General features: G+C 53.2%; 1 protein-coding gene and 1 long non-coding RNA gene across 2 annotated transcripts in view; both read right to left on the reverse strand.

Annotated features, from left to right (window-relative positions):
* Positions 1-508: 508 nt before the first annotated feature.
* On the reverse strand, positions 509-5,469 carry LOC135191293 (uncharacterized). The gene is made up of 2 exons (XR_010308790.1): positions 5,430-5,469; positions 509-2,610 (listed from the first exon to the last, which is right to left on the reverse strand). It is a non-coding gene; the product is annotated as an uncharacterized LOC135191293 (long non-coding RNA).
* Positions 5,470-5,584: 115 nt separating this feature from the next.
* Positions 5,585-23,795, reverse strand: part of DSTYK (dual serine/threonine and tyrosine protein kinase) — a 38,660-nt gene continuing 20,449 nt past the window's right edge. Inside the window, exons 3-13 of the mRNA XM_064173474.1 lie at positions 21,970-22,633; positions 17,973-18,247; positions 17,564-17,647; positions 15,933-16,109; positions 14,405-14,534; positions 13,253-13,409; positions 12,421-12,553; positions 10,953-11,066; positions 9,257-9,371; positions 7,569-7,703; positions 5,585-5,777 (exon numbers count right to left, since the gene is read on the reverse strand). Coding sequence (XP_064029544.1) covers positions 5,590-5,777; positions 7,569-7,703; positions 9,257-9,371; positions 10,953-11,066; positions 12,421-12,553; positions 13,253-13,409; positions 14,405-14,534; positions 15,933-16,109; positions 17,564-17,647; positions 17,973-18,247; positions 21,970-22,633 — 2,172 coding nt within the window. The 3' untranslated portion in view covers positions 5,585-5,589. The remainder of the gene's footprint in view (positions 5,778-7,568; positions 7,704-9,256; positions 9,372-10,952; positions 11,067-12,420; positions 12,554-13,252; positions 13,410-14,404; positions 14,535-15,932; positions 16,110-17,563; positions 17,648-17,972; positions 18,248-21,969; positions 22,634-23,795) is intronic.

Raw genomic sequence — 23,795 nt, forward strand, 5'->3', positions numbered from 1 at the left:
GCTCCGCAGCCTCCCTGCCTGGCTCCGCAGCCTCTCTGCCTGCGTTCCGCAGCCTCCCTGCCTGGCTCCGCAGCCTCTCTGCCTGGCTCCGCAGCCTCCCTGCCTGCGCTCCGCAACCTCTCTGCCTGCGCTCCGCAGCCTCCCTGCCTGGCTCCGCAGCCTCCCTGCCTGCGCTCCGCAGCCTCCCTGCCTGGCTCCGCAGCCTCCCTGCCTGCGTTCCGCAGCCTCCCTGCCTGGCTCCGCAGCCTCCCTGCCTGCGCTCCGCAGCTTCTCTGCCTGCGCTCCGCAGCCTCCCTGCCTGGCTCCGCAGCCTCGCTGCCTGGGTTCTGCAGCCTCTCTCTCTGCCCAGGTTCCGCAGCCTCTCTGCCTGGATCCGCACCCTCCCTGCCTGCGCTCCGCAGCCTCTCCGCACCCTCCCTGCCTGGTTCCGCACCCTCCCTGCCTGCGCTCCGCAGCCGCTCCGCAGGCGCGTAAGAACCGTCGGAACAAAAGCACCGAGAGCAGCGGGAAGAGGCCGTTCAGAGCAGCTTTATTGTGCAGCGCCCGGCAGGCGAAGGCTGAACTCGCAGCCGCCTCTCTTACACCACCGGGGAGTGCGGGCAGGGGGCGTTAGTACCGCGCGGCTCCGATACACACCCAAGGACAGTAACAACCCCAAATAAAAGCCAACAGCTGAGCTCGGTCCTGCTGCTTATTGCACTCGCTCTAGGCGCTGGGGAAGCTCGTTCGGGTTTTCCTGCGAGGCTGGAGCACAACCTGCACCTGGGCTCGCTCCTTCCTTCCCCCCCTCCCCGGCCAAGCCGCTGCAAAGAGTTTTAGTGCTGGTCTAGTTTTAAGCCCCGAGGGAGTGCGAAGCAGGTAAAAGGCTGCTGGCTCCTGGAAAAGGGCAGTTCTGCTTTAGGGAAACATCAAAGGGTTACGGCTGTAGCTTTGTTTTAGCTGAAATAGAGGGGAGGGGAAGGGCTGCTCCAGCCCCGAAGGCTGCGGCAAGGCATGGGGGAGAGCCCAACTGCCCTCTCCCAGCTCAGCATCATTCCTGCTTCTCAGGCCCAGGGCATTTAGTGTAGGTTATAACCCTCTCAGTTAAAGTATCAGGTGCTTCAAGACCACCAGTAAGTGCCCAGCAGACTCCAGCTGCCAGCCAGAGCTCTCCAGTCCATTCATTCCTCAGCCTAGGTGGTCCAAGTGAATCTTCCCACCCCCCTCTTCATCCCAACAAGTGTAGTGTGAAGGAAATGCTTAAAAGTGGGCTGGGGAGGCAAGTGCAGAGTGAGTTCCCAACACCTTTAGGGCTCTACTTTGACTTGGCAGTGACCTCACACACCTCTTCTGGCAGAGCCACAGCACCATGCAACCCTCACAGCAGTGACCCTGGCAACCAAAGCTGCTTTTCCAAAGTCATCTCAAGGCTCAGCTGCACTTTTAAGTTTACAGGAAGAGAGAAAGGAGGTTTACTCCTCCCTGCAGCCAGCCTCAGCCTCTAGGATTTACTTTCAGCTGGATCACAGCACTGGTAAAAGAGTCCACATAGCACAGAAGCCTGCCCAGTGCCTGGTTAAGGGGAGTACATTGCACAATGCAGAGCTTTTAAGCCCCCTTTTTACACTGTAACAGCAAAAGATCCTGCAACAGACACCTTCAGATGAGGGAAAGAAAGGGAAGAGTTTGGAGAACTGCTCAGCTGTGTCTCACTGCACCAGGCTCAGGTGTTTTGAGTTTGGTCCAACTTTCAGTTTGCCACCTGTGGAAGCTTTTAAACTCACTAATTAATCACTTTGTTTTCCTGGCTCTAAAGGGTGGGGGGAGAGAACACTGATTTGAAAGACAAAACAAGGTGTGTGAAATCCCTCAGGACAAGCTCAGCCAGGCAGGATCCTAACAAAATACAAGTATTAAATGCAGTGAAGTGACCTGTACTGAGCTGGGGGAAAGCTGCACATGCAGAAAGACAAAACTGAATAGAAACAAGAGAGCAAAGCTACAAAAGAGCAGTAAAAAAAAGGCATCAGAGAAGTGTCTGGAGTTGGGTACCCAAGGAAAGCAGTTCTGGAAGCAGAGAAGTGTCTGGAGTTGGCTACCCAAGGAGAGCAGTTCTGGAAGCAGAGAAGTGTCTGGAGTTGGGTACCCAAGGAGAGCAGTTCTGGAAGCAGAGAAGTGTCTGGAGTTGGCTACCCAAGGAGAGCAGTTCTGGAAGCAGAGAAGTGTCTGGAGTTGGCTACCCAAGGAGAGCAGTTCTGGAAGCAGAGAAGTGTCTGGAGTTGGCTACCCAAGGAGAGCAGTTCTAGAAGCAGAGAAGTGTCTGGAGTTGGGTACCCAAGGAGAGCAGTTCTAGAAGCAGAGAAGTGTCTGGAGTTGGCTACCCAAGGAATGCAGTTCTGGAAGCAGAGAAGTGTCTGGAGTTGGGTACCCAAGGAGAGCAGTTCTGGAAGCAGAGAAGTGTCTGGAGTTGGGTACCCAAGGAGAGCAGTTCTGGAAGCAGAGAAGTGTCTGGAGTTGGGTACCCAAGGAGAGCAGTTCTAGAAGCAGAGAAGTGTCTGGAGTTGGCTACCCAAGGAATGCAGTTCTGGAAGCAGAGAAGTGTCTGGAGTTGGGTACCCAAGGAGAGCAGTTCTGGAAGCAGAGAAGTGTCTGGAGTTGGGTACCCAAGGAATGCAGTTCTGGAAGTGCATATAGAGAGGTGGAAGTTCCATTCATACCTTATTTCTACAAAGCTACTCTATTAAACTGCCACAACCTGCCCTGACCTCTCCAAGTGATTAAAGGAGGATCCTAACCATCAGGCAGGGCAGAGTTAATACTGTCAGTGGGCACTGATGGCATCAGCAAGGCAGCAAAGGGCTGAAGGATTCCACCTGGGGCCAAGCTGTTTGTTGCAGGTGTGGAGAGGAGGTGGGGGGGCTGTAGAGAACCACTCTTAAAGCCAGCCCAGGCCAGATAAATGCCTGCAGGTTAAGTAAAAAGTTGTGTTTTAATACAGCCTCTATTTCTATCAAAGCACATTAACTCTGTTCATTGCACAAAGAAAGGAAGGCTCAAACTAAGCTACCACTGCAGGGTTGTGTATCCCTTTCCTTTGGCTTAGCACACAGGCAGAGGATGGGATTGGAATTTTGCTCTCCCATAGCCAAGAAATTCCAGCCAATTCCACGTGCCCCAGGCTGCTCTGGATGCAGCCTGCTGGCCTCCCTGGGAAAGCTTTCTCCTGGCAAACAAAGCCACTTGGTGCCCATCCTCTGCAGCCAGGAGGCACAGTGCAACCCAGGGAGAAGTTACCAACTCGGTGCTTCCTCCTGGAGTAAGTGTAGGGCAACTTCACTTGCAGCCTCCACCCTGTCAGCATGCTCAGAGGGACCAATCTTGCCCCAGAGATGCAACAGGCAGGGGAGGGCAGGGCAAAAGGAGCAAAAAAGGCAGGGGAGAGGGGGGCAAGAGGGGCAAAAAGGCAGGGGAGAGGGGGGCAAGAGGGGCAAAAAGGCAGGGGAGAGGGGGGCAAGAGGGGCAAAAAGGCAGGGGAGAGGGGGGCAAGAGGGGCAAAAAGGCAGGGGAGAGGGGGGCAAGAGGGGCAAAAAGGCAGGGGAGAGGGGGGCAAGAGGGGCAAAAAGGCAGGGGAGAGGGGGGCAAGAGGGGCAAAAAGGCAGGGGAGAGGGGGGCAAGAGGGGCAAAAAGGCAGGGGAGAGGGGGGCAAGAGGGGCAAAAAGGCAGGGGAGAGGGGGGCAAGAGGGGCAAAAAGGCAGGGGAGAGGGGGGCAAGGGGGCAAAAAGGCAGGGGAGAGGGGGGCAAGGGGGCAAAAAGGCAGGGGAGAGGGGGGCAAGGGGGGCAAAAAGGCAGGGGAGAGGGGGGCAAGAGGGGCAAAAAGGCAGGGGAGAGGGGGGCAAGAGGGGCAAAAAGGCAGGGGAGAGGGGGGCAAGAGGGGCAAAAAGGCAGGGGAGAGGGGGGCAAGAGGGGCAAAAAGGCAGGGGAGAGGGGGGCAAGAGGGGCAAAAAGGCAGGGGAGAGGGGGGCAAGAGGGGCAAAAAGGCAGGGGAGAGGGGGGCAAGAGGGGCAAAAAGGCAGGGGAGAGGGGGGCAAGAGGGGCAAAAAGGCAGGGGAGAGAGGGGCAAGAGGGGCAAAAAGGCAGGGGAGAGGGGGGCAAGGGGGGCAAAAAGGCAGGGGAGAGGGGGGCAAGGGGGGCAAAAAGGCAGGGGAGAGGGGGGCAAGAGGGGCAAAAAGGCAGGGGAGAGGGGGGCAAGGGGGGCAAAAAGGCAGGGGAGAGGGGGGCAAAAGGGGCAAAAAGGCAGGGGAGAGGGGGGCAAGAGGAGCACTTGGAGAAGCAGCCCTCTGGGGAAAGAGCAGCAGGATCAGCCCAGGACTTTTCTCCCTCCCCACCCCTCTCTATGCTTATCTTTTCAGTACAGCCAAAGGCAGAGCTCCCAGAGTGCAGTGATCAGAGGAAGGGCCCCAGCCACACCACACAGCTACTGAAGAAGGAGGCCTGACCTCTTTTCCCCTCCAGAATCCTCTCTCTCCCCAAAACTATGACTTTAAAACAAGCCAACAAGCAACCTGGTTTAAAAGACCCCTCCAAACCTGCCTGTCTCAATTAGCACAATTTAAAACACTCATTGCTTTGCTAACTAACTCAACCCCCCCCCAAAAAAACAACCCCCCCCCAAACCCTGAATTAAAATGAATTCCCCACAGCCAGCCATTAGTTGCAATGACTTTGCTACTCCAATGTGTAACCTCTGAGCAGTGTTCCTTTTTACACCAGAAGGCTGTCAAACAAAGGGCACTTTCCTTTGGCCATTCCAATGACTATCAGGAAGCAAAAGTACCAAGGGAAAAAACCCACTAAGAGCTTGTTTAGAGAAGTCAAGAGGTGAAAGGTACCTAAGAAAGGAAATAGCTTATGAACTTTGAGGGGGGGTTTGCACTGCAGTGAAATCCCCCTCAGGTAAAACATGGAAGCTTTGCTCCTGTCAATGTAAACATCTGGAGTGCTGCAAGGAGCTAAGAAAGATGCTTTTAGCTCCTCAACACTTTCTAGCCTCTGCTTTCTCCTCCAACTAGGCTGTGCCAATCTAGAAGTGATTGGGATAGTCAGGGGTGGACCAAAGGCCACCCAGGACCAGCAGTTAACAAGAAGTGTTTGGACTTTACTGAGTCAAGAGTGTCATGATTAATTCCTGGCAACACAAGACACTACCTGGGCCACTTTGAGATGCTTTTGCTTCAATTGGTGGTGTGTGTGGGGTGGGGTACACGACTGGTAAACTCTCCCCCTCCTTTAGTTCAAGGCTGTGGAGTTTCTATCTCATCTGCACCACTCCATAACAAAAGCTGCAGCGAGGTAACCAGCATCCAGGGGGTGTCCAGGGGAAGATTTCACTCTGGCTTGGTGCTCGAAGATATGGAGCATCTCCCCACACACACACACACACAAGGTCTCACCTCTATGAGCAATCTTCTGCTTGCTGTTACCTGTCCCCACTCTTGTTAGCCACAAGGAGCTTACATCTGAAGAAAGCCATCAGCAGAAGTTAGGGGTTCAGAATTCTCCCACGGTTAAAAAAAGAGAGGAAAGAAAAAATTCTTCTTGTGCTTCCTTTTTTCAGGTCGAGTCATCCAGCCCTTTATTTGGGTGCTCAGAGCTCGACTTGCAGAGCCTGTCCATGATCCCCTGCAGCATAGGTTGAACAATCCCCAAGAGAGGGCGCTGGGAGGAGTCTCCATCCCAGCAAGCTTCCATTAGCTGCCAGCATTCCTCATCAAACACCGGGAGACGCTCCGGGCGCACCCCTGCCAAACGGAGAGCGACCTGGTTACCGCCCGAGAGCAGCCGCACTTGATGCTCCCTGCTTCGGTGCAGCCTGAAGTGGCTTAAGTGGACTGCCTGGGGTCTGTCAGGCTTGCTAAAGGCTGAGATTGGAGCACTGCTGCTGAAAAGCTCAACCTCAGCTTGCAGTGGGAGTGCAGCCCAGACACAACCCTGGGCTGGGCTGCAGCAAGAGCAGTGTGGGCACAGGGCAAGGGAGGGGATTCTGCCCCTTGGCTCTGCTTTCCTCACACCCCACCTGCAGTCCTGGGGGCAGTTCTGGAGCCCCCAGCACAAGCAGGACATGGAAGTGTTGGAGCCAGCCCAGAGGAGGCCACCAAGATGCTGAGAGGGCTGCAGCAGCTCTGCTGTGAGCACAGGCTGAGAGAGTTGGGGCTGTGCAGGCTGGAGAAGAGAAGGCTTGGAGGAGACCTTGGAGTGGCCTTGCAGGATCTGAAGGGGGTTACAAGAGGGCTGGGGAGGGACTAATGACAAGGTCTGGGAATGAGAGGAGGAGGAGGAGGAATGGGTTTGAAGTGGCAGAGGAGAGATTGAAAGTGGATGTTAGGAAGAAGTTGTTTGCAGTGAGGGAGGTGAGAGACTGGCAGAGGTTGAGGGTGGTGAGACCCTGGCACAGGTTGCCCAGGGAGGTTGTGGAGCACAGAAGCATAGAATGTGACCAAAGACCACAACCTCCCTGTAAGTGTTAAAGGCCAGGCTAGATGAGACCTGTTCCAGTGGGAGGTGTCCCTGCCTATGGCAGGGAGGTTGGAACTGGCTGAGCTTTGAGGTCCCTTCCAACCCAAACCGTTCTACATCTCCCAGAGGAGTCACAGAACCATTTACTGAGCCATCCTTGCTGATGCTGCTCAGCAGAGGATGGTTAAAACCTTTCATTTCCCTGCAGCCTCCCCTTTACAACTAGCTGGGAGCAACATGAAGACCCCTCCCCTAAAAGAAAACAAGTCCCCCCCACCCCACCTGCTGCTGCCAGTGCTTTTGGGAGCAAACTCAACCCAAGAACAAAGCAGCAAGTGCAGCCTTTGGACCTCAGATGAGCTAATCTTTTTCACATGAGAAAGGGAGAGATCATATGGGCAGGATCTAAGGCCACAAAGCAGTAAGAAGCATCCTGATAACCATGACACAGCACAAGCCCTCAAAGCATCACAAAATCTCCTCCTACACTAAACCTTCATGGGCATAAAAGCAGAGTTCCACTTTGGTGAAGCAATCAGCACCAACTGCTTGACTCAAGCAGAGCTTCCCCAGCGTGCTTGCTGCACATGGAGTGCTTGATTGTGGGGACTCCTGGAGGCTGTGGTGATCTTAAGGGATTAAAAACATTCTTTAGAGGATCATTCCTGGCTGCTTTTGGGGTCTGATTTGTATCAGAAGCATTGTGCTGCTTGGGATGCTTTAAGCCATGTGTCAGTAGAGTCCCTGTGATGCTAGGGCAAAAAGGTGGTTAAGTGAAAGCCTTTTTTCACCCCTGCTGATTTTAGGCTTTCCAGGAGAATCAGTCCCAGGTTTAAACCAGCTAAGTGTTGCTCTTTAGGCTGCCAATGAAGGAAGACAAGTGGTGGTTTTACCTTTCATTTCCAGGAGGATGGAAATCTTAGAACCCCAGAATGGCTCAGGTTGGAAGGGACCTCAGACATCATCTACTCCAAGCTCTCAACTAGGCTCAGCTGCTCAAGGCCTTAAAGAGAGAGATTTCTTCATCTCCCTCAAGCAGCAAATATCAATCAAGGGTTCAAAAAAACCATTTATACCTCTCCTGACGTTGTTCCAAAGGTGATCTTTGCTTGCACATCTCTCAAAAGCCTCTGGTAACTTCACATGGCCTGAACAGATGTACCAGAAGAGAATGCCAAATGCATAAACATCCACTGAGTTATCGTACTTCCCTGTGATAAAACACACAGCAGATCAGCAGGGCAAACCTTCTCCTCACCCCTGCAAACCTCAGCAGCCTGAGAACTAAAATCTGGCTTCCAGTTCCTTGAATTCAAAGCACAACTTCACTGCCAGCAGGCAAGACTTGTGGGAAGCCAGGCAGGAGTGGAGCCAAAAGGTGGAGGGGTGAAAGTGAAGAGCTTCCAGTTCTCAGACCTCCACCTGCACCAGCAGTGGAAGCTGAGATGTTCAATGTCCACTGCAGGCAGAGCTGCCCAGGTGTATTTCAGACCCCAGCCTGCACCAGCAGTGGAAGCTGAGATGTTCAATGTGCACTGCAGGCACAGCTGCTCAGGTGTATTTCAGACCCCAACCTGCACCAGCAGTGGAAGCTGAGGTTCAATGCCCACTGCAGGCAGAGCTGTTCAGGTGCATTTCAGACCCCAACCTGTACCAGCAGTGGAAGCTGAGATGATCATGGCCCACAGCAGGCACAGCTGCTCAGGTGTATTTCAGACCCCAACCTGTACCAGCAGTGGAAGCTGAGATGTTCAATGTCCACTGCAGGCAGAGCTGCTCAGGTGTATTTCAGACCCTAACCTGCACCAGCAGTGGAAGCTGAGATGTTCAATGTGCACTGCAGGCACAGCTGCTCAGGTGTATTTCAGACCCTAACCTGTACCAGCAGTGGAAGCTGAGATGTTCATGGCCCACTGCAGGCAGAGCTGCTCAGGTGCATTTCAGACCCCAGCCTGTACCAGCAGTGGAAGCTGAGATGTTCAATGTCCACTGCAGGCTGAGCTGCCCAGGTGCATTTCAGACCCCAAATGTCAGCTCTTCCAGGCTCTGCTGCTAGCCCAGGAGTTTGGCAGAGCCAACTCCAGCCTCTCAACCCAGCAATTTAACCACTTACAGCAAGTCCAACCCCTCACTAAGAGACTGAGCACAGAGTGCATCAGTGCCCAGCTCTGAGGTCAAGATCTAACCTCCAGTCAGGAGTATTTTACTCCTGGTAAGAAGCACCTGAACGTTGGCTAAATGAAACACAAAGGGGGTTTGCTTTTCTTTGATTGTCACCTCGAGCAGCAACAGCATCCCAGACAGACCAAAAGGATCCCAATAAGCATGGCACAAACCTCAGGAAGGAAAAAAACGAGCTTAGAGAGGGTGCCAGGTGTCAGTTTGAACACACTCCACACAGAACAGCATGGAAAGTCCTTACAGGAGATCATTTCTGATGCAGTTAGCTATCAAAGCCAAATATTTCCAGCTTCTTAATAACTAATTCCAGCTTTCCTAATAATTAATGGCTGATAGTCTTGCAGCTGGAAAGGGAAAGCTTCTCAGAACTTAAATTCCAGAGTTCTCTTTCAAGTAAGCAGAGAGTTAAACCAGAGTTAAAGCTAAACAGCATCCCTTGTAAGCAAGGAATCTCCTGGGGTTTGGTTTCTATTTCATTTCTTTCCCCCCCCACCTCATAATCCAAAGTGGAGATCTGAATTCAAAGTAGCTTTCAGAATTGAAGGCAGGGGAAGGAAGCAGTGGATTGAAGCCAGGAGCATACCTGTGAAGAGCTCAGGAGCCATGTGAATGGGTGTGCCTACAATGCTGCCAGACATCATAGCTTCTGGTTTGCAGAACCCCAAGTCAGTGATTTTGGCTCGATTCTTCTTGTCAAGCTGTAGGAGAGTTCACACAGGCAGCTGACAACCACATTCCTCAGCATTGCTTGTTAATAGAGAATCATTGGGTTGGAAGGGACCTCCAAAGCTCAGCCAGTCCAAGCTCCTGCACTCAGCAGGGAGATCCTCCACTTGAGCAGCTTGCTCAGAGCATTCTTCAGCCTGATCTTGGCTATCTCTCCAGGGATGGAGCCTCAACCACCTCTCTGGGCAACCTGTTGCAGTGTTCCAGCACCCTCATGGTGCAGAACTTGTTCCTCACATCCAATCTAAATCTGCTCTGCTCTCAGTTCAAACCATTGCCCTGGTCCTGTCCCTGCAGGCCTTGGCAAACAGTCCCTCTGCAGCCTTCTTGTAGCCCTCTACTGGAAGGCAGCTCTAAGGTCTCCCTCCAGGCTGAACACTCCCAGCTCTCTCAGCCTGTCCTTGCAGCAGAGATGCTTCAGCTCCCTGATCAACTTCATGGCTCTCCCTGGACCTGTTCCATCAGGTCTATGTCCTTCCTGTGTTGAAGATCTTGAGCTAGGTTTCCATCTGAAGAGTTGAGCAGTTGTTCTTGAGCTCCAAGGATTACTTGGCTGCTCTTGGGCCACTCACCCAGTTAAGCTCAGCCACAAGACAAGCCTCTACTTGTCTTCTACAGGGAGGGTGTGGCTGGGATTTAGTAGAACCAGGAACTAGAAATCCTACTTGTAGTCCAAGCACTCTGCCTTCAAGAGAAGTCACTCTGCTGTTTCCCTTCCCCAAGGCTTTCTGCCCAAAAAAGTGTTAGGGAAACCTCTCTGCCATGTTGGTTGTGGCTAAACCCAGGACAGGTTAACAGATCCTGCGTGAAGAAAGCTACTGCCTCACTTCAATGACAGAAAGGATTGGGCTGGAAGGGACCTTCAAGATCCTCCAGTGCCAACCCCATGCCATGGGCAGGGACACCTCCCCCCAGCCCAGGCTGCTCAAGGCCTCATCCAACCTGGCCTTAACCATCTCCAGGGAAAGGATGTCCACAGCCTCCCTGGGCAACCTGCTCCAGTCTCTCCCTGCCTTCACCCTAAAGAATTTCTTCCTCATCTGCAGTCTCAATCTCCTCTCTTCCAGCTTCAGTCCATTCCCTCTCATCCTATGACTCCTAAGCCCTTGTTGAAAGTCCCTTCCCAGCTCTCCTGTAGCCCCTTCGGGTACTGGAAGGCTGCTCTAAGGTCTTCCCAGAGCCTCCTCCTCCTCTTTGCCTTGTTCCTCTGGTTGCCTGCAGCAATTCAGGGCTCTACTGGAATTATATGGAAGAGTGCAGCTCTGAGGCTGTTGTCTTCTTGTTCTCCCCTTTCCCACTCACTTCTGCTGCTTCCCCCTAGCCTTTGGCTCATTTATTCAGGATCTTGTTCACTGCAGGCACTCCCCAGGCCTCACACAGCATAAAGGAAATAATAACTTGTTCTGGCACCAGAAGCCCTTATCAAAAGCCCCTCCCCAGCTCTCCTGCAGGCACCCTTCATGTACTGGAAGGCCTCTATTATATTATGCTTCCCTTTCCCACTAAAAGAGCCTTGTCAGGGATAAAAAACAGGTACAAGAAGTTGTCCTTACCAAAACATTTTTAAGTTTGATGTCCCTGTGCACAAGCCCCTGGCTGTGCAGGTAACGGATCCCTTCCACCACATCCAGGGCAATCTGCAGCCGAGTCTTCAGTTCCAGCCCAGCCTGCAGAAGGAGCACACACACAGGTTGGGCTCCTCAAGGGGAAGTCACTTCTTGTTTCTCTTTCTTTACCAAAAGCACTGACAACACTGAGCAGTTCCAGCTGTGTTTTACAGATCATTAGAAGCAGAGAATCAAGCAGGTTGGAAGAGAGCTCCAAGCTCAGCCAGCCCAACCTAGCACCCAGCCCTGCCCAACCAACCACACCATGGCACTGAGTGCCCCAGCCAGGATTGGCTGCAACACCTCCAGCCACAGCCACTCCACCACCTCCCTGGGCAGCCCATTCCAGTGCCAATCACTCTCTCTGACAACAACTTCCTAACAACATCCAGCCTAGACCTGTCCTGGCACAGCTTCAGCCTCTGTCCCCTTCTTCTGTCCCTGGCTGCCTGGCAGCAGAGCCCAACCCCACCTGGCTACAGCCTCCCTGCAGGCAGCTGCAGGCAGCAATGAGCTCTGCCCTGAGCCTCCTCTGCTGCAGGCTGCACCCCCCCAGCTCCCTCAGCCTCTCCTCACAGGGCTGTGCTCCAGGCCCCTCCCCAGCCTTGCTGCCCTTCTCCAAACACCTTCCAGCACCTCAACATCTCTCTGCAATGGAGGAGCCCAGAACTGGACACAGCACTCCAGGGGTGTCCTGAGCAGTGCTGAGCACAGGGGCACAAGAACCTCCCTTGTCCTGCTGCCCACACTGCTCCTGAGCCAGCCCAGGATGCCATTGGCTCTGCTGCCCACCTGGGCACTGCTGCCTCCTCTGCAGCTCCTCTCTCCCACCACCCCCAGGTCCCTCTCTGCCTGGCTGCTCTCAGCCACTCTGGCCCCAGCCTGTAGTGCTGCTTGGGGTTGTTGTGGCCAAAGTGCAGAACCCTGCACTTGGCCTTGTTCAGACTCATCCCACTGGCCTATACCCACCCATGCAGCCTGGCCAGGTCCCTCTGCAGGGCTCTCCTACCCTTATTTTTGATGTATAGACATAAAACTCTATAGAATCATTTGGGTAGGAAAAGAATTCCAAGATCAGGTCCAACACCACCCTGGCCACTAAACCACGTCCCCAAGTGCCATGGCCACATGTGTTTTGAATACTTCCATGGATGGTGACTCCACCACCTCCTTGGGCAGCCTGTGCCAATCCCTGACCACCCTTGCAGCAAAGAAATTGTTTCTGACTTCCAACCTAAACCTCCCCTGGCGCAACTTGAGGCCATATCCTCAGTTCTATCACCTGATACCAGGGAGAAGAGACCAACCCTCACCTGGCTGCAACCTCCTTTCAGGGACTTAGAGAACAAAGAGCTCTCCCCTCAGCCTCCTCTCCAGGCTGAAGGCATACACAAGCACACAGATTGGTGTTTACCTTCAGTCCTGTGTAGAGGTCTCTGTGCAAGCGCTCCATGATCAGCAGGACAGCAATGCTGGAGCCTCCTCCATAGCCATAATCTATCACAGACCCATGGAGGTGCACAAGCCTCTCGTGGCTCTGCAGAGACCTAGAGGAAGTTCAGCACAGAGAGGCAACTCAGTTTTTAATCCTTCCCTCCACACCAAGCCAAGCTTCAGCTGGTGAAGGAGAAACTCAACAGCTGCAGCTTGAGTACAACAGGGAGGCAAACCTAGGGCAGGAAGACTTCACAGCACACTTCAGCTGTGTGGGTTCAGCAGAGCTAAACTCAAGGAAGCCAATTTAAAGATGACAGCTGAAATAAACCAGGGGTTCTCAGGTGCTGTCTCTCCTGCAGCTCTTCACTGAGACCAAAGCTTAGCTTTCCGCAGCCTAGACCCAAAAGCTGCTTTTGTGAAGTCAAGGAAGAGAAAGATTCCCCTTCCCAACAGCAAAACTCAGTGGAGAAGAACTGTTTGCCAGCAGATCTTATTCATTCCAACTTGCTCTGCCAAACAGCAGACACTAGAGAATCTGAATGACAGAAAGGTTTGGGTTGGAAGGGTCATAGAATGGTTTAGGTTGGAAGGGAGCTCAAAGCTCAGCCAGTTCCATGCTATAGGCAGGGAGACCTCCCACTAGAACAGGTTGCTCAAAGCCTCATCCAGCCTGGCCTTGAACACTTACAGGGAGGTTGTGGAGCACAGAAGCACTGAATGTTACAGGATCCTGACTCAAACAGCATTTGTTTGCTGCAGTGAGGGGAAGGAGAACCATACAGAAGAAGAACAGCACATAGGATACACACCTCATATAGTGAAACTCAAGTGCAAGGTCATTCCAGTGCTTCTCATCAGGAGGAACAACTGATTTGAGGGCACATGGGAAGTGTCCTCCCCAGCTGTCACACAGGTAGACCACACCATACTGTCCCCTGCCCAGCTCTCGGCCCAGCTTTGGCTTGCCTGGAAGACAGCAGCCACTTAGACATTCACAGAACCCAGCAGGTTGGCAGAGAGCTCCAAGCTCAGCCAGCCCAACCTAGCACCCAGCCCTGCCCAACCAACCACACCATGGCACTAAGTGCCCCAGCCAGGCTTGGCTGCAACACCTCCAGCCACAGCCACTCCACCACCTCCCTGGGCAGCCCATTCCAATGCCAATCACTCTCTCTGCCAGGAACTTCCTCCTCACATCCTGCCTAGACCTGCCCTGGCACAGCTTCAGGCTCTGTCCCCTTCTTCTGTCCCCGCTTGCCTGGCAGCAGAGCCCAACCCCACCTGGCTACAGCCTCCCTGCAGGCAGCAATGAGCTCTGCCCTGAGCCTCCTCTGCTGCAGGCTGCACCCCCCCAGCTCCCTCAGCCTCTCCTCACAGGGCTGTGCTCCAGGCCCCTCCCCAGCCTTGCTGCCCTTCTCCAAACACCTTCCAGCACCTCAACAGCTCTCTGCAATGGAGGAGCCCAGAACTGGACACAGCACTCCAGGGGTGACCTGAGCAGTGCTGAGCACAGGGGCACAAGAACCTCCCTTGTCCTGCTGCCCACACTGCTCCTGAGCCAGCCCAGGATGCCATTGGCTCTGCTGCCCACCTGGGCACTGCTGCCTCCTCTGCAGCTCCTCTCTGCCAGCACCCCCAGCTCCCTCTCTGCCTGGCTGCTCTCAGCCACTCTGGCCCCAGCCTATAATGCTCCTTGGGGCTGTTGTGGCCAAAGAGCAGAACCTGGCACTGGGGCTGGTTAAACCTCACTCAAATGTGTTCTCTCTCCCTCTGCACTCTGGCAGCCCAGAGCTCCTCACAGGCCAGGAGCTGCACAATTTAAGGCACTCAGTATGCAGCAGATGGAGGCTCAGCGAAGCAGCTGAGTGAAAAGCAAAACAACCTTCCTACTCCTTTCCACCCACTGACTGCTTCAGGAGGGAGCAGAAGACAATGTGTGGAGCATCCAGCACAATGCTCACCATGTAACAGCACATCCTGCAGGGACCTGCTCTCCAGGGAGAGCCTGGCCAAGCGAGGAGCGTGATCCTTCCGCACCTTCAGCCACAGGTCTTCTGTCTTCTCCAGCCTGCCAGAGTGGCCATCTTCTAACTGCAAGAGAGTCACAGATTGGGTTGGAAGAGACCTCAAAGCTCTTCTTGTCCTCCACTCCTCCTCCAGGCAGCAGGGACAAAGAGGTTGAGGGTTTTAGAAGAGAGAGATGGAATAATGTTTGCCATCCAGGCCAAGCTCCATGGAGCTCTGCACAGCCTGATCTAGTTGGAAGCTCAGAGACTGCATCAAGTTGGCAGGGACCCTCAAGGATCAGCTTGTGCAACCCCCCTGCAGGCTGCAGGGACACCTCTAACTAGAACAGACTGCTCAGGGCCACATGAAGTCTAATCTTGAATGCCCCCATGGATGGGGCTGCAATCACATTGCTGAGCAGCCTGTTCCAGTGTTTTACCACCCCCACTGTGCACAGCTTCTTCCTGATGCCTAACCTGAATCTCCCCTGCTGGAGTTTCACATCACTGCCTCTCATCCTACCACCACAGCCCCTCCCCAGCCTTCCTGGAGGTCCCCTTCAGGTATTGAAATGCTGATCTAAGTTCTCTAAATTCTCCCCAGAGCCTTCTCTTCTGCAGGCTGAACAGCCCCAAGACTTTCAGCCTACCTTTGCAGACTCATGGAACAGTTTAGGTTGGAAGGGACCTCAAAGCTCAGCCAGTTCCAATCCTCTGCAATAGGTAGGGACACCTCCCATTAGAACAGGTTGCTCGAGGACTCATCCAACCTGGCCTTGAACACCTCCAGGGAGGTTGCGATCAAAGATCACATTGGGTGCTTCTGTGCTCCACAGCCTCCCTGGGCAACCTGTGCCAGGGTCTCACCACCCTGAACCTGTGCCAGGGTCTCACCACCCTCACTGCAAACAACGTCCTCCTAACATCCACTTTCAGTCTCCCCTCTGCCACTTCAAACCCATCTCCCCTCATCCTCTCAATACCAGACCTTGTCAATAGTCCCTCCCCAGCTCTCCTGTAGCCCCCTTCAGATCCTGCCAGGCCACTCCAATGTCTCCTGGAAGCCTTCTCTTCCCCAGGCTGCACAGCCCCAACTCTCTCAGCCTGTGCTCACAGCAGAGCTGCTGCAGCCCTCTCAGCATCTTGGTGGCCTCCTCTGGACTCGCTCTAACAGTTCCATGTCCTGCCTGTGTTGGAGGCTCCAGAACTGCACACAGTACTCCATGTGAGGTCTGACAAGAGCAGGAGTAAAGAGGCCTGGTGATACCTTGCCTAGTTTGAAGCCCTGGTGGTGTGAAGCTGAGGGTCTGCAAAGAGACCCCACTGAAATCAGCACCTTGCATTAGAGCTCTGCCATCTCTACCTAGAGAAGGGCAGCAACTACCTGCACCAGCTGCTCAGAGCTCTCTCTGCAATTCAAATTCCCCTTTCCAGAAGGGGCAAGGTACAAGACAAAGCCTCCCTTTCAGCTGCCCACACTCACCTGGCGCAGGGAAGCTGCAAAAGCCTCGTGGGAGCTGTTCAGCCTGGTACGGAACTGGCTGCAGATGCTCTTGGCCAGCTTGGAGGCACTGAGGCTCTCGATGGCATCTTGAGCAACCTTCCTCTTCCAGTCACTGGTGATGGCAGGGGGGCTGACCCATGTAATCCTTTGGATGATCTAGGGATCAGGAACAACAGTTAAAGCACTGCCCCTTCCCCCCCAAAAAAGGGCAAAGAGTCAATTTACTCAGCATGCTTTGATACCTCATAAGGGCACAGTCCACAGACAGAATTGAACTTACAGAGGGACTTGAGCTTCTCATCCACTAGCACCCCCAAGAGGAGCCAGCAGTGTGCACTTGCAGCCCAGAAAGCCAAGCAGAGCCTGGGCTGCAGCAGCAGAAGTGTGGCCAGCAGGGTCAGGGAGGGGATTCTCCCCCTCTGCTCTGCTGAGACCCCACCTGGAGTGCTGCATCCAGTGCTGGAGCCCCTGGGACAAGAGGGCTGTGGAGATGCTGGAGAGTGTCCAGAGCAGGGCCAGGAGGATGCTCAGAGGGCTGCAGCAGCTCTGCTGTGAGCACAGCCTGAAAGAGTTGGGGCTGTGCAGGCTGGAGCAGAGGAGGCTCCCAGGGGACCTTCTTGTGGCCTGCCAGCATCTGAAGGGGACTCCAAAAAAACTGGGGAGGGACTTTTGAGGCTGTGAGGGAGTGGCAGGAGTGGGGGGAATGGAGCAAAGGTGGAGGTGGGGAGAGTGAGGCTGGAGGGGAGGAGGAAGTTGTTGAGCAGGAGAGTGGTGAGAGGCTGGAATGGGTTGCCCAGGGAGGGGGTTGAGGCCCCATGGCTGGAGGTGTTTGAGGCCAGGCTGGCTGAGGCTGTGTGCAGCCTGCTCTAGGGTAGGGTGTCCCTGGGCATGGCAGGGGGTTGGAACTGGCTGCTCCTTGTGCTCCCTTCCAACCCTGATTGCTTCTGTGCATTAGCAATGGTTTTGAGGCAGTGCTCACAGTACTGCTGTGCACACACAAAGATAGGTACAACCTAACTCATGGAATCAGAGAACAGTTTGGGTTGGAAGGGACCTTAAAAATCATTCAGTTCAACCACTCCTGCCGTGGGCAGGGACAGCTCTTATTAGAGCAGCTTGCTCAAGGCCCCATCTAACCTGGCTTCCAGCCTTGGAACCTCCACAACTTCTCTGGACAGCCTCTTCCAGTGCCTCAGCACCCTCATGGGGAGCAATTTCCTTCTAATGTCCAATCTCAGCCCAGCTTCTTCCATTTGAAGCCTTCAGCCCTCAGTCTTGTCACTCCATGCCTTTGTAACAAGTCCCTCCCCAGCTCTCCTGCAGCTCCTTCAGCTACTGGAAGGCCGCTCTAAGGGCTCCCTGGAGCCTCCCCTTCTCCAGGCTGAACAGCCCAAACTCTCTCAGCCTGTTTCCACAGCAGAGTTGCTCCAGTCCTGTTGCTCATCTTCATGGCCACCTCTTGACCCAGTCCAACAGTTCCATGTCCTCCTTCTGTTGGGGGCTCCAAAGTCAGACACAATACTCCAGGCAGGGTATTCACATGATGCTTTGCTCCAAAAACACTTCACTAAGTGACAGGTACCAGAAATAAAAGACAAAGATGCCCATACCTGTTTGATCTGCTCCCACAGCATCCTGGTTACTGTGGAGCCAGAGTGGAAAGTGACTTCAACATGATAAGCTGCATTTAGTATCTGGAAAGCAGAGGGGAGAAGAAAGAATGGGAACTTTGCAAGCTACAGGCACTAGAAAGTTTGCTGGACCCTCTGAAGATGAAAACAAGAGACAAGAACTGGGATCCTCCAGGATCCAGGTGGTGTACTGAGGTGGTTCTGGGCTGTAGACTGATCACTACACATAGGTGTAGGAAAGGAGAGCACTTTTAGCAGCTCCTTTAATGACCCCAGCCCCAGAGCTGTGCTCCTCTCCTTTCACTCAGCAGCTCAGCCTCCTGCCATCCTTGCTGGGTCAGGTAAAGACAATGAAGCAGACCACAGGCAACCACTGGAGCCACCCTACCTGTTTGAGATAATTGCTTGTGATGTGGACAGAAGCATCCTTTGACTTCTCTAAACTCCTTGCAGGATGTACTGAAACCTCCCAAGACTCCTCCAAGCTCTTCAGACATCTCTCCAGGGTCCCTACAAAGCTCTCTCTCAGGTAGTCCACGGAGCTGATTAATTTGTTGGCAACAGCTTGGTTTAAGCGAGAGATGATCAGCTCCTGAATCTGTTTGATACAGCATTTGATGTCCTTGGAGCTGACAGGTTCCCCATTCTCAGGAATGATGATATCTACACAAGAGAGAAGGAAAAGAAAGAGGCATCTTTTGTACTCCACACACCTGCACTGCAGCAATGGCTACCGAGAGCTGCCTGGAGTGGTCTGCGAAGGGCTAAAGCACAGCCCCAGCTCAGTCAGCTTCTGCTCCAAACATTCTGGTGCTACTTTGTCCCTTCAGAGGTTCAGGATTTGAGACTCAGATGACAGCAGCAGTTCAGAAGTCATACAAAACTACTCACGACCAACAGAACCACTGCTGACTGCCTGCAGTGAAGGAGGATTCCCTGATGGATGTTGCGTGCTAGGGAGAAAGTGATGTAAGATCCACAGTGGTCACAGGAAAGCTTCCCTGGTACCCTGGAAAGGTCAATTACAGCAGCCCAGCATGGGAAGGAACCTCTGGAGATCATCCAGTTCAACTCCCCTGCCAAAGCAGAGGCACCCACAGCAGCTTGCCCAGGATCAGTGGCCAGATGGAGTTTGGAAGCTCTCCACGGAAGGAGACTCCACAGCCTGCTCCAGGCCTCCAGCACCCTCACAACAAAGAACTTCCTCCTCCTGTTCAGATGGAGCCTCCTGGGTTTCAGTCTGTGCCCACTGCCACTTGTCCTGTCACTGGGCACCACTGAGCAGTCTGATCCCATCCTCTTGCCCCCTACCCTGTAGCTCTTGCTGAGCACTGCTCAGATGCCCTCTGGGGCTGCTCTTCTGCAGGCTCCCAGCCCCAGGGCTTTCAGCCTTTGCTCCTCACAGAAATGCTCCAGGCCCTCTCAGCATCTTTGGAGCCTCCTGTGGATTCTCTCCAGTACTTCCCTGTTCCTCTTGACCTGGGGAGCCCTAAACAGGACACAACACTGCAGAGTTGTGGCCTCACTAAGGCACGGTCGAGGGGCACTTGGCATTTTTACACCAGCAAGGAGCAATCACTGCTCAGACACTGGAACCACTCTGAGCAACACAAGATTACTACCAGGAGCTGAAGGCCTTGTCTCTGGATTTTGGCTAAAGAAAGAGTCTACTTAAAACAAATGCAGTGATCAGCAGATGGCATTAGCTCCTCGAATAACACCCTCCAGCTTCCAGGGTACTGCTCCAAATGCTAAGAGCCACCAAGATGCCACACACTAAGCACCAGCTGTGGTGCAAAGAAACAGACACACATTTCCTGCAGGTGGAGCTTCTGCTGCCCCTTAGGATACTTCTGCACTTAAGAAACCTGAGCTTGGACATTGCAGTGCCCCAGCTCTGAAATCACAGACTCCCAGAGAGGTTTGGGTTGGAAGGGACCTCCAAAGCTCAGCCAGGCCAAGCCCCTACACTCACAGCAGGGACATCCTCCTCTAGAGCAGGTTGCTCACAGCCTTGTCCAGCCTCACTTTGGATATCTCCAGGGATGAAGCCTCAACCACCTCCCTGAGCAACCTGTTGCAGTGTTCCAGCACCCTCCTGGTGCAGAACTTGTTCCTCACATCCAATCTCAATCTGCTCTGCTCTCATCTCAAACCACTGCTCCTGTTCCCATCTCTTCAGGCCTTTGGGAACAATCCCTCTGCAGCCTTCTCATAGCCCATTCAGGTACTGGAAGGCAACTCTAAGGTCTCCCTAGAGCCTCCTCTTCTCCAGGCAGAACACCCCCAGCCTGTCCTCCTAGCAGAGCGACTCCACCATCCCTTAGATCATCCTTGTGGCCCTCCTCTGGACTCACTCCAACAGTTCTATGTCCTTCTTGTTTCCCAGCTGCAGAAGCAAAGAGCTGCAGATCCCAGGCTGCAAGATTAAAGGCAATCCATCACTTCTCCTCTTTGTCCTTCAGCTGCAAAACGGGAGGAAGTCAGTCAAGACAAATAATCTCATCTGGAGTTTTGGCTGCTCTCATGCCTCAGAAGAGCACTCTGACAAACTAATTTCTTCTAAACCAATAACCCTGAGCTATTACTGACTTTAACTAGGAAATCTCCATCTGCCCAGTGAACCAAATTTCATTAGAAGAGGAATGATGGTTATGGTAAAGAGGATTATGAAGATGAAAAGAGGGTTGGAGCATCTCTGTTATGAACACAGGCTGAGTTGGGGCTGTTCAGCCTGGAGTGGAGAAGGCTCCAGAAAGACCTTTGAGCTGCCTTCCAGTACCTGCAAGAGGCTACAGGAGGGCTGGGGAGGGACTTTTGATAAAGGCATGGAGTGACAGGCTGAGAAATGAGGGCTTCCAACTGGAAGAAACTGGATTGAGATTAGACTTTACGAGGAAGCTCTTTACCATAAGGGTGGTGAAGCACTGGAACAGGCTGCTCAGACAAGCTGTGGAGGCTCCAACCCTGGAATTGTTCAGAGATAGGTTGGATGGGGCCCTCATATGGCTGATCTTGTAGGAGGTGTCCCTGCCCACAGCAGTGGGTTTGGAACTAAATGATCTTTAAGGTCCCCTCCAGCCCACCCCCATTCTGTGATCTTTGAGGTCCCCTCCAGCCCAATCCCATTCTGTGACCTTTGAGGTCCCCTTCAACCCAACCCATTGCTGTGATCTTTGAGGTCCCCTCCAGCCCAACCCATTCTGTGATCTTTGAGGTCCCCTCCAGTCCAACTCATTCTGTGATCTTTGAGGTCCCCTCCAGTCCAACCCATTCTGTGATCCTTGAGGTCCCCTCCAGTCCAACCCATTCTGTGATCTTCAGGGTCCCCTCCAGTCCAACCCTTTCTGTGATCTTTAAGGTCCCCTCCAGTCCAACCCACTGCTGTGATCTTTAAGGTCCCCTCCAACCCAACCCATTGCTGTGATCTTTGATGTCCCCTTCAACCCAACCCATTGCTGTGATCTTTGAGGTCCTCTCCAGTCCAATCCATTCTGTGATCTTTAAGGTCCCCTCCACTGTGATCTTTGAGGTCCCCTCCAACCCAACCCATTGCTGTGAATCTCTGATTCTAAAGCCCTGCTCAGCAAGCAGAGGAGAGCTGTGGAGGATCAACCCACACATCTCCACTTTGATGTTTATGACAGACCATGCATCCCAGCAGGCAAAATTTGGACAGCCTCTCACCTCACCCTTGGCAGTCTATCCATGGTTCTGGATGCTTCCCAGCTCATGTGTTGCTGGAAGTTCTGGTGCTAGAAGATGCAGTGAGAATCCTCACACTGCCTCAAAACACAAACCAAATGCTAAGTGTAGGCCTCAGGAGCCCAAAATGTTGTGTTGATGTTGTTAAAGGAAAATAAAAACCTCACCTACCCAGAAGGGTTTCAATCCAGGAGGTTTTATACCCAAAAAATCCTTCATGCAAGCCTCTTTCACACAAAGGAGAAGCAGCAGAAAGTACAAACTGAGCCTTCACAGTTACAACTCAAACAGCTTTGTCTTTCCCCCTCCACCTCACACTCCTTAGAGCAGATTTATTCCCAAGTCTCAACACATCCACCAAGGCTCTGAGAGTTATTTTCTTCTTAAGCAGAAAGGGAATTGAAGCAGAGAAGTAAAATATCCCAAAGGAAGCTCAGGGGGGAAAGGTCTGATTTAGAAGAAATCAAGATTTAATATGATGGAGGAGATGATCTCTAAGGTCTCTTCCCATCTATTCTGTGATTCAATGTTCAGACCTTTCAGTGCCACTGCAGAAGAAACCCCTGGGTTTCTTGGAGCTCTCTTCCAACCTGCTTCATCCTATGATTCTATGGCTCCATCCTTCTCTTCTAAATCCCCCAACCTCTTTCTCCCCTGCTGCTCCCCTGCCCAAAAGTTACCTTTGAAGTCCATGTTAGCAGCATCCTCCAGGAGCTCCTCTTTCATGTTGCTGAGAGTCTCCACGATCATGTCCTTCATCTCCTCCTGCTTGCGGTTGGCGATGTTCATCAGGGACTCGTAGAGTTCATTCTCCTTCCTGCGGGTGTACTCCAGCCTCTTGGGGGTGATCTGCAGGTCCCTTTGCATGTCAAAGGCTTGGTTGATGAAGATGTTGAGGCAGTGACAGTGCACCTCGTTTAAACTGGTAGCTGCCTCCACCAGGTGCTTCTGAAGCACCTGCCTGGAAAAAGTGCTTAGGAGTCGAAGCTTCTCCAGCTGCTCCACCAGCATGCTCTGGGGATCACCATCAAGAGCAGGTGCTCCACAGCTGCAGTGGTTGCTGCTTAGGTACTCCAAGTCCAGCAGCTGGCAGTAAAGGGAGGACTTTTCATTGGCAGAGGGTTTGGGAGCAATCAGGTCGAGCCCTGAGTCTGGCACTCTGAAGAAGAAGATGGGCAGGGAGAACTTCTCCTTGATCTGGCGCAGTTCGCTCTCGTCCGACGGCGAAAGCTCTGCCTCGCTGATGGCAAAGGTGACAACAGGCAAGACTTGGTTCACATACTCTGCCAAGGTGGCCTCAGCAGCCTGGAAGCCCCGACATGGTGCTACCACAATGTCCACTTCCTAGCCAAGTGAGGAATGAAAAAGAGTTAAACCCAGGTTTGTACAAATCTCTGCCAACCCAAAAGCTCCCAAAACCTCCCCAACAGCTACAGCGGCACAGAAAGCATCGAGGAGCTCCCCGGGGAAGAGCTCAGATTCTTCAGCTTAATGACATCTCCCTGCTGATGTTCACCAGAGGAGATAGATTCACACTGGAGCTTCCAACAGCAGAAAGCAGAATGCCAGCCCACACTGGCAAAGCAGCACAAAATCCTGTTCCAATGAGCTCACAGCCAAAGGATGGCTGAGGAGCAGCAGGTGGCTCTGACAAGCTCAGCCAAGATCTTCTTCAGATCCAACAGAAAGCTAAGGGATGGCCCCAGTGAGGCCACAGCTGAAGCACTGGGTCCAGCCCTGGGATCCTCAGCTGGAGAGAGACAGGAAAACACTAGAGAGAGCCCAGGGGAGGCTGCAAAGATGCTGAGGGTCCTGGAGCATCTCTGTGAGGAGCAAAGGCTGAGAAGCCTTGGGGCTGCTGAGCCTGGAAAAGAGCAGCCCCAGAGGGGATCTGGGCAATGCTCAGCAACAGCTAAAGGCTGGGGGCAAGAGGATGAGACCAGACTTGTCACTGGTGCCCAGTGACAGGACAAGAGGCAATAGGCACAAGCTGGAACCCAGGAGGTTCCATCTGAACAGCAGGAGAATCTTGTTTGGTGTGAGGGTGCTGGAGGCCTGGAGCAGGCTGCCCAGAGAGGTTGTGGAGTCTCCTCCTCTGGAGAGATTCCAATCCCACCTGGATATTTTGATCCCAGGCAAACTTCTGTGGGTGCCCTGCTCTGTCAGCAGGGTTGGGTGATCTCCAGAGGTCCCTTCCAAACTCCAGCATGCTGGAATTGAGGGATCAAATTATTTTCTTACTGCTTTTACTGACGTTTTACTGCTTTGCTGATGCTCCTCCTGACACTGCTTCTTACTAACCCTACCAAAAAAGGTCAGTTCTGAAATCCCCTTCCCTCCCTTCTGAGGAAGGAGAGGAGATTCCCCTTTGCACATGCAGGAACAGAGTTAGAATTACATTTATCAAGGAAGGAAAACATCAAAGGCTTTGAACTGAAGCAAGGATTTGGGGCCACTTTCTCAACTCCTAACAAGGAGGGGGCAAAATGAACAACTCTTCGAGCAA

This window comes from Pogoniulus pusillus, chromosome 39 (assembly GCF_015220805.1).
Source record: "Pogoniulus pusillus isolate bPogPus1 chromosome 39, bPogPus1.pri, whole genome shotgun sequence".
Taxonomy (NCBI): Eukaryota; Metazoa; Chordata; class Aves; order Piciformes; family Lybiidae; genus Pogoniulus; species Pogoniulus pusillus.